We start from the raw sequence: 10,000 nt of genomic DNA on the forward strand, positions 1-10,000 counted from the left end.
GGAATTATGGCAATAGGATTTTTCCAATTGAACATTGTTTATTTGAATGTAAATTATAATCTTCTTTAGATATGTTTTTTTTTTTTCCTGATTAATTGAAGAATTGTCACTAAGAATTTCTTATGTAATTTTTCAGTGACCATCGATTAAGAATAAATATGAAAAGGTCGACGTGCCTACTCCCCAAACCCACTCAGGGGACCGCGCCACAGTCACAAACTCGCTTGTAGGAAGAGTCACGCACCCGGTGGAGGAAGAGTCACGAACCTGGCCCCTCTGGAAAGGCTGAGCAAAAGGACAAGAAGTCTGCCGACATCTGCGACTAAGAAGACAGCTAAGTTATGATACATGATTATCTCATTAATATTTAAGATATTGAGAAAGTTCATCGAGGAAATTTTCCTGTAGTGTATGTTTTGGGAAGAGACAATTATCGTGTTTTTTTTTTTTTTTTATGATGGAGGAGTTTTGATGTTTAATTACAATTGGCTTTGAAAATTTTACGTTTGAACTTGAGTAGTTTATTTGTAAGGCGTTTACAATTAGAGAGTGACCTGGAATAGATGTATGTAGTGTATTAAGACTTAGAGAAAGTCAGAATGTTAGGTTCGCAGGTCAATATTCCATGTATTTTGATTTTTGATTTAGTAACCTCTGATCATCGATGGGTAACACCTTTATGGAGTATATAAAATGTTTTCCAATGGTTCTCTATTTGTTTATGTGGTAGAATCGTCTATAGGCCCTCATAACTGGTTTTAGGTTAATGGTATCACAGTTTTGCTTTAAAACATAAGTTTATTTTCGTATGTGGTATCAAAATACTTCTTGGGATGTCCAATTTAGAACCCATTCAAATAAGAACTTAGCACATTACGCTACAGTTACATTTAGTCTCTGCTTTTGGTAACCTCTGGAAGTTACCAAATTTAACTTTACTTATTTGTGGATTATCTATATGAAAACACCCTTGCCAACTTTGGTTACGGGAACTTTCATCCTAAACCAATGGTCACTAAAGTTCTCAGTTTTACAGATGTTCGTTTGCAGCATGCTGTACGGTATTAGAACTTAGGGGCTCTTGAGGTCCAGGACACGAGACATTGATACATTTAGGGATTGCTCTCTGGGCTTTGAGGATCATTATGAAGTTGCAACATAGGTACTGGTAGTGGTCATCATTAAGTAGTGCAGGTTCTTGGCCACTCATTGGTTAGGTCAGCTACGATTCAACTAGGGAATTTTGTTTGCTCATAGGGAGGGCCAGAATGGAGCCTAGGAAAATGGAGATCCTAAAGGTTGTGTAATTGAGAGAGGAATTGGAAGCCAGAGGCCTCCCAAAAGGATGCAACAAGTCTGAATTGTGTCAGCATCTAAGTGAAGCCCCTAGAGAAGGAGGGGCGTGGAGGTACAGGAGTTTTTGTGGGACTCAAGGTTAGGCAGGATAGGGAAGTTGATCAGAGCCACCAGGTAGGCGAGTTCACTGAGGAGCCCACGGAAGAGGGAGGGCATTTAAATTTGGGGGATAGCGCATCAGTCATTGGTAGGGAATCTGTTGCTTCAGGGAGATCTCAACGGTTGTGCGCAAGTTCTACAGGAACAGGCGCGTATCATTAGCCGCTTCTATAGCCAGGTTGGCAGCATAATTACTGATGATGAATGAGATACAGAAAACAGAGTGAGAGGAAGCAGCGCTAAGATCTAAGAGGGGAAAAGCTCAGATTAGAGGCAGAGTTAGCTGAAGAGGAGGCAGAGGAGAAGGTTTTACAAAATTTTTATGAAAATGATAGAGAAATATCTCACATACCTCGGTTAAGGGAGCACACAAACCCTGATGTAAGTGGGGGTGAGCGACCCATGCGTTTGAATACAGAAGCACCCGAGATTAGATTAGGTGGATACCCTAGTTCATGAGGGAATGGCCAAAGGGACTTGGGGGAATAAGGAAGTCATGCAGGCATTAATCTTCTTGCAGCTTAAAAGCTCGATGCCCAAGCAGGATATAGCTAAGTTTGATGGAGATCATACAAGGTTTTTTTAGGTTCATCCGCTCATTTGATGATGTTTTTAGTAGCCAGTTGACCAATGATAAGTAATGGCGGAGGGTATCTCAATTTATACACGACACGCAGGCCAAATGAGATAATACGTGCTTGCCTCCACTTAGAAGCTTCAGAGGGCTATAAGCAAGCAAGGAAGTTGCTGGAGGTGCGATATGTTAACCTTGAACAAATAGCACCACGTTAGTGGATAAGATCATTAAATGGAAAGATATAAAGGAAAACAACGCGGAAGAGTATGACGAGTACTCGTGGGCACTTAAAACCTGCAGAAATGCAATTTCGTGCTTCCCTTATGGCATCGCCGAATTACAAAATCCAAAAACAATGAAGTTAATCCTTAGCAAATTCCCCTCCAATGTGCGGGGATCGATGGTGTAGAGTTGCTGATAAGATTATTAGTGAGAAAAAGAGGACTGTGTTTCTTTGATGATTTGGTTAGTTTTATTGAAGGGGAGCGTAGGGTCTTGAAAAATCCTTTATTTGGGCGGGCACCTATTTGAGAAGGGCAGAAGGGAAGGACACCCTCTCGGTTAGGAAAAGGAACAGCACCAAGCAAGGCTGAGTGTATAACTAGGGCTTGGAAAGTTTCATGTAACAAAGTTGCCCTGCTTTCATGTTGGTACTGTACAGGACCACATATGGTGGATCAATGCCACCAAATATCTCAAATTGGACCCAAGGAAAAACTTGGAGCCATAAGGGAGTTGGGGCTTCTGTTTTGGCTGTCTGAGAAGTGGTCATAGGTCTCAGTATTACAGAAACAGGAAAAGTTGTAACATATGTAATGGAAATCATCCAACTCTGTCGCATCGACACCAGGAAGTGGAAGTGGTAGAATCTGAGCGCTCAAATGTGGCCTTAGTGGTTCAGGAGGAAGGTACAAATGACAAATTTGCTATATTTAGGGCAGTTAGAGGGGGTAGCATTGGTACATGGATGTCAGTTGTGCAGATGAGGATTTGGTCACAGGAAGGAAGGGAGGTTTTGACAAAGGCTCTCTTGGACAATGGGAATTCCCACATGCTTTGTTTCGGAAGCTTTAATGCAGACCCAAGGCTGCACTGAGAGGCAGGACGTAAGGTGAATGTTGAAACTATCAACGAAATAGGGGAAGTTGCATGCAGCCTAGTTTCGGGATTGTCAGTATTGGACTACGAGGGCAAGACTTGCATTACACTCCCTCTGGTGTTAAGTGCTCTCGCATACCAATTAATGAGGTGTGATGTGGTCAGGGCTGGAGATCTGGAACGCTAGCCAAACTTGCGAGAAATTTACATCCCAGATGTAGATTCTGAGGTAGGTTTATTAAGTGGGAACGATGTTTCCTCACTCAATCGAGCCAAGGTAAGTTATCAACTCAACACGCCTATATGAACCACATGCCATACGAACAATATTGGGCTGTGTAGTATGTGGGGCAAAGGACAAAGGGTGTCAAGAGCTTGTTAATAGGATCCAAGTGACAAACAAGCGTCTTGAGTTAGACTGAATGCTGGTTGAAAGGTATAATCATGAGCATGACGATGTTGCATCCAACAGAAGGGAAATGTCTGCAGAGGATAGGAAATGGCTAGATATAATAGAGAAAGGGGTTAGAACCGTAGGAGGAGGGGAAGTTACGAGGGTTCTATTGCCTCTGCGTGACAATCATAGACCCTTGCTAGAAACAAGAGACACCGCATTGCACTGTATTCACAGCCTTCGTAAGAAGCTAGTGAAGGATGGTAACTACGCTGAGTAGTATAGTGCCATCATGACAGATATGCTACAGAAAGGCTATCTGAGCAAGTGACCACAGCCAGCCCGGGAAATGTCTGGTATATTCCTTATTTTGGTGTTCAACATCCAGACAAGATTCGTGTTGTATTTGACTGTGCAAACAAGGGGTAGAGTGCATCATTGAACAATCTACTATTGCAGGGACCTGATATGATGAACTCTTTGCTGGGTGTATTGGTGAAGTTTAGAGGAGGTCTATTTGCCTATAAAGGAGATATAAATACAATGCTCTATCAGGTACGAGTACCAGAGTATCAGCGGGACTACCTCAGGTTCTTTTCGTGGGAAAATAGTTTTGACGAGGAACCCAAAGAGTGGAGAATGGCAGTCAACCTGTTCGGGGCCTGTTCTTCTCCGAGCATTGCAAACTTTGTGCTGAAACTGACAGCAAGCAAGTTTGGGAATGAATTTTCAGAGGGAACACAGTTCACAGTTGCTAACAATTTCTATGTAGACGACTGTTTTAGAGCTGAGGATCACGAAGATGCACTGTTAGTCAGTTTATTAGAGGTTAAGAAGTTCTGCATTAAGGGGGGATTTACATTGATGAAGTTCAGTAGCCCTTGTGTGGAGGTTATGTAATCCATCCCGAGAGAGTGGTACAGTAGGGACACCTCAGAGCTTATAGATGGATCAGAGTCACATAAGACAAAGGCTTTGGGAGTATATTGGGACTTGGCCACTGATAAATTGGCTGTCCGGGCAGAGCTAGTTTCAATTCCAAGGACTAAGTGTGACTTGTTGTCAGCTATAGCCTCGATTTACGACACGCTCGGTATATTGGCACCAGTTTTAATCGAGGGTAGGGTCATCATGCAGGACCTCTGCCGATTAAAGATAGCCTGGGACATGGAATTGGACTCTGACACTACGGACCGCATCAAGGCGTGGGCAAAGAAGCTGAGCCAGACCCGCGGGACAAGTGTGCCCAGAAGCCTGAAGGTTATTCCATGGGAATCAGCCAGCCTAGTACAGTTAAATTTGTTCTCAGATGCAAGCATCATAGCTTTAGGAGTAGTGGCATACTTGCGGCTCTCAGATCAATGGGGAAATGTATCTTGTAGATTCATCATGGGAAAGGCAAAGGTATCACCACTGTACTGGCTGTAAGACTTGGAAGCACTATTCCGACCCTGATAGATTTCAGGGTAGATGGGGTCTATTATTGGACCAACTCAACAACCATCTTGCAATATATTAGGAATGATCAAGCCTGATGCCAGACATTTGTGGCAAATCGTGTTTCTATGATAAGGGAGGGCTGTGATCAGAAAGAGTGGAGGTATGTTAACTCCGAGTGGAACCCAGCAGACGATGCAACATGTTCCAAGCAGTCCGAAAGGTGGAGAAAAGGGCCAGAGTTTCTGTTAAAGAGGGAGTGTTTTGGCCAACAGAGCCTGCTCAAATGTTAGATGGTGTGGATAGATTAGAAGTTAAGCGTGAGATAGGACCAACAGGAATTAGAGGCTACCAAATAATTAGTTACAGGATTGGGTTGCATATCAGGGAAACAGGTTTGTATAAAATCATCCACCAATATTCCAGGTAGATCAAGCTCCTTAGAGCTTTGGGTTGGTTTTTGCTATTTGCTAGGTACATTATTTATAAACGTTGGCAGCTGCTCAGCGAGGTAGATGTGCATTTGTCCACCGAAATTATTAGATTGGCAGAGACTCTGGAGTGCAAGTAACACAGTGTGTTGATTACGAGATAGAGATAGAGAGCCTTGAGAAGGGAGGTACTATTAGCATTTCTAGTTCCCTTAGAAGGTTGAAACCAATCCTGAGAAATGGGCTTTTGTGTAATTGAGGCAGATTATCTTTGGTAAACATCTCTCCGAGTGAAAGGTATCCAATTATTTTTCTGTATGAGGGCCAATTAACCGACATGATCATCCAGTATTATCATGAGCATTCTAACCATATGGGTGTAATGCATGTTCTGAGTCTGGTGAGTGAGAAATTTTCGGTAGTTAAGGGCAAAGCAGCAGTGAGGCGCGTGCTAAGCAGATACATCAGGTGTCGCAGGGCACATGGAAAGGTTATCAAGCAGCTAATGGCCGATCTACCACCATTTTATCTCACCGGGGGGACCTTTTTGGGCCATTCTTCGTAAAGAGAGGCAGAGCACAGATAAAGCATTGGGAGGTTATATTCAATTGCTGGAACATGAGGGCCATACACTTGTAGGTAGCCTCAAATCTCACTTCAGACTCGTTCATTAGTGCATTCAGGTAGTTTTTAGCTCGTCGTGGTCAGGTCAAGACGGTTAGATGTGACCGCGGCACTAATATTGTTGGATCGCGGAAAGTTCTCGACTCCAGTTACGAGTTCTTGGCAAGAAACAAGGTGTGAAATGAGTTGCTCCGGTGTGGGGTGGAATTTATTTTCAATCCTCCCTGCGCCTCAAATTTTGGAGGAGCATGGGAACGGTTGATAGGTACCGTGAGGAGGGTCGTAGATATAGTCTTTGGGACACAGCAATTGGATTATAAAGGTCTATGTACAGTTGGAGGCAACTGTTAAGAGTGGGCCCCTTACCGTCGACACCTCAGACAGTAGAGACCTGGCTCCACTCACACCGAACAAGTATTTAAACATGGGAGATTTGCCTGTAGGGTGTGACATTGCAATAGGTAGCCACTCTAAGCAGAGATGGAAGCTGATGCAGCATATGGCCGAGCAGTTCTGGGCCCGTTGGAAATGTGAATACCTTTTTGGGTTACAACAGCGACAGAAATGGTTCAAAGAGCAACGAAACGTCAGGGTGGGAGGCGTAGTCCTTATGGTCAAGGAGAATGAAGCGAGCTGACATTGGCCATTGGCTAGAGTAGTGCAGACTAAAGCAGGGAAAGATATTTTGGTGAGGATGGTCACTGTCAGGAAAGAGGTGAAGGAATATGACAGACCGCTGTCGAAGCTTATTTTAATTTTGGAGGAAGAGAGGGATCTAGTGGGCGTTACTGAGCAATAGGTGTTGAACCCCCTTGTGCTCAAGAGGTTTCAAAGGGGCGGGTGTAAGTTCACACAGCGAAATTTCATTTTCCCTGCGTGACTGTAATTAACTGTTTTTGGCGCAGTAAAAAAAATAAGATATTTTTGTGATAAATTCAAATGTTTTTTAATTAAATTTCGGGTCACTTAATAAAATCTTATGCTTTGTCAAATCATAAGAAAATTACAAAAGAGCAAGTTTCCTTCAGGGACGATAATTATGTAGGACGCTTTATGTGTTCTCGTACTCTTTGTAACGAACAAAAAGAACCATCGGTTCGTTTTCCCGCCGCACTATCAAGTCAAGTGCACGGGAGAGAAAGGTGGGTCTTTCAAACAAGAGTAGTCGTAGTGATTGGACCTGCTTGGGAAAGTCCACATTGATGCCATTTTAGATGGAATTATAAGGTAAGCACCACAATGTACTGAGATTTATAGACTTAAAAGGGTTATCAGGGTTGCTGTTTAAATAACAATAGCTCAATAGAGCTGTTAATATGATGAAATATAAACACGCTTGACGATATTGTGATGGGTTGCGTGTTTGTTTTAACGCCGGTGTTCCTCTGCCAGGAACTTGTCAGCGGTCCATTAGGGGACAGAACCGGACGGTCCTTACAGTGGGAAAGCAAACAGTTTGGTAAGTAAGGGATTTATCCAGAGGTCTATACAATTTAATGAGGGAAACTAGAGGTCGTAAGGGTTTAGGCTAGATAAAACATGCCACAGATCGAATAACAATTTAGTGGAATTATCTCATGATATTTGATGCCTATTAATGCTTAGAGCATATTTCTTGAAGATTCGATGTATAGCAGAACCAAGTGTTATGAAGTTTTGTAATCAAGTTATCACACCATTTATTGGAAATGTTCCTGAAATGTGTGTAATATGAAGGAAATAGAATACAAAGGAATTACAATTACTGGAATTATAGCAATAGAGTTTTTCCAATTAAACATTGTTGATTTGAATGTAAATGATAATTTTCTTTAGATATTTTTTTTCTGATTAATTGAAAAATTGTTTCTATGAATTTTTATGTTATGTAATTTTCCAGTGACCATCGACTAAGAATAAGTATAAAAAAGGTCGACGTGCTTCACTCTCAAACCCACTTAGGGACCGCGTCACATACATACACGTATATAATTCTACATATAACTATATATATGTATATGAATATATATATATATATATATATATATATATATATATATATATATATATATTATATATATATATATATATATATATATATATGTATATATATATATATATATATATATATATATATATATATATATATATATATATATATATATATATATATATATATATATATATTTATTTATTTATTTACCTATATATATATATATATATATATATATATATATATATATATATATATATATATATACATATATATATATATATATATATATATATATATATATATATATATATATATATATATATATATATATATATATAATATAGGTAAATAAATAAGTATATATACACACATATATATATATATATATATATATATATATATATATATATATATATATATATATATATATATATATACATATATATAAATATATATATATATATATATATATATATATATATATATATATATATATATATATATATTTATATATATACATATATATAGACGGATAATGAGACATCAGAATATGGGCTCATTTACCTTAACGTACAACACATATCTACATACAAGAATTAGGATATTACCCTCCCCCCCCACCCCCCAGCTCCTCACTCTGGGAGAAGGTGCGTACTCGCCCTGACTAGTCTATGTTATATGGAGGACACTCCGACCCGGCATAGGCATGGCATATACTAAACAGAAATGCAACATATATATATATATATATATATATATATATATATATATATATATATATATATATATATATATATATATATATATATATATATATATATATATAGAAATCACCCCCAAAATCTTCCATATCTTCCAAACAGAAAATAAAAAATGAAAAATTGCATGTAAAAATGTACACAATAAAATATAGATAATTTCACTCATTTCTTCTTAAGACCCCTTCAACTAAAATACGGTATACCAAAATTGAAAAAGAAATCATAACCTCGCATTTACACAACCTCATCAATAACCTCCCTCTAGTTGTGGGCAATACGAGCTTTTTGGGCGGGACAGGGGTAGGAATAGATATTCCTTCATCCCTCGATTCCATTTGTCCGGGTTTACGGCACAATATACACACAAATATATATATATATATATATATATATATATATATATATATATATATATATATATATATATATATATATATATATATATATATATATATATATATATATGCTCTCTCTCTCTCTCTCTCTCTCTCTCTCTCTCTCTCTCTCTCTCTCTCTCTCTCTCTCTCTCTCTCTCTCTCTCTCTCTCATTTCAATTGTTTAGGACTTTAGGTCGTTAGTTCCCCGAATAGACAAAATATAATTCATGAAAGCGATTAGAGTTGAACCCATTACAACTAATCAAAACGTATTTTCCATAATAAAAAATGCCAACCCAGGAATATAGTTTTTCTGGGGGGAGGGGCAAAGTTCTTATACGGGAAAAATATTCATTCCTCTCAATTCTGGCCTTTTTTATGGTCATTCGCTACTATTTCACGTAAGGTCAAGATTCGCTTTTCTGAAACTTACTTGCCAATAATGGGCGTAATGCTCATATGCTTTTAGCTCTATTGGTAAGCGGATCTCTTAAGATCTGGAAGCCTTCTAAATGCATAAAAGGTGATGAAGAAATGCTCAATAGTTTTTAACTCAAAAGGAAATTTCTTTCAAATATTTTCTGAAACACGGAGAGTTTTTTAAGATATCATTCCCTGTTTTTCAAATTTAATTTTTTTAAAGGATTTATTGGAGATTTTAGAAGTGTTAATGATAATAAAATGTTCAGTTGGTAGTACTTAACTAGAAGGGAAAAATCTATCAAATATCTTCTGAAACACACTGAAGTTGTAAGATTTTTTTTTCCTTGTTTTTCCTATATATTTTTTTTACAATGAATTATTTAAGACGATTAATCTGTTGTGAATGACTAGGCACAGCATCTATAAATTTCATCCACGTATAGAGAAA

General features: G+C 38.7%; 1 protein-coding gene across 1 annotated transcript; it reads left to right on the forward strand.

Annotated features, from left to right (window-relative positions):
• The first annotated feature begins 3,995 nt into the window (after positions 1–3,995).
• Positions 3,996–4,952, forward strand: LOC137622401 (uncharacterized). The gene is made up of 2 exons (XM_068353013.1): positions 3,996–4,333; positions 4,436–4,952. Exons 1-2 carry the CDS (start codon positions 3,996–3,998, stop codon positions 4,950–4,952), a joined length of 855 nt encoding a protein of 284 aa, XP_068209114.1.
• Positions 4,953–10,000: the final 5,048 nt, after the last annotated feature.

This window comes from Palaemon carinicauda, chromosome 29, assembly GCF_036898095.1.
Source record: "Palaemon carinicauda isolate YSFRI2023 chromosome 29, ASM3689809v2, whole genome shotgun sequence".
Lineage (NCBI taxonomy): Eukaryota > Metazoa > Arthropoda > Malacostraca > Decapoda > Palaemonidae > Palaemon > Palaemon carinicauda.

What these genes read in the sequence shown, in the direction of transcription:
- LOC137622401 (XM_068353013.1), top strand. Translation starts at nt 3,996, where the DNA reads ATGAACTCTTTGCTGGGTGTATTGGTGAAGTTTAGAGGAGGTCTATTT. An exon ending in GAGGATCACGAAGATGCACT is followed by an intron (nt 4,334 to 4,435) that starts GTTAGTCAGTTT and finishes ATCCATCCCGAG; the next exon opens with AGAGTGGTACAGTAGGGACA.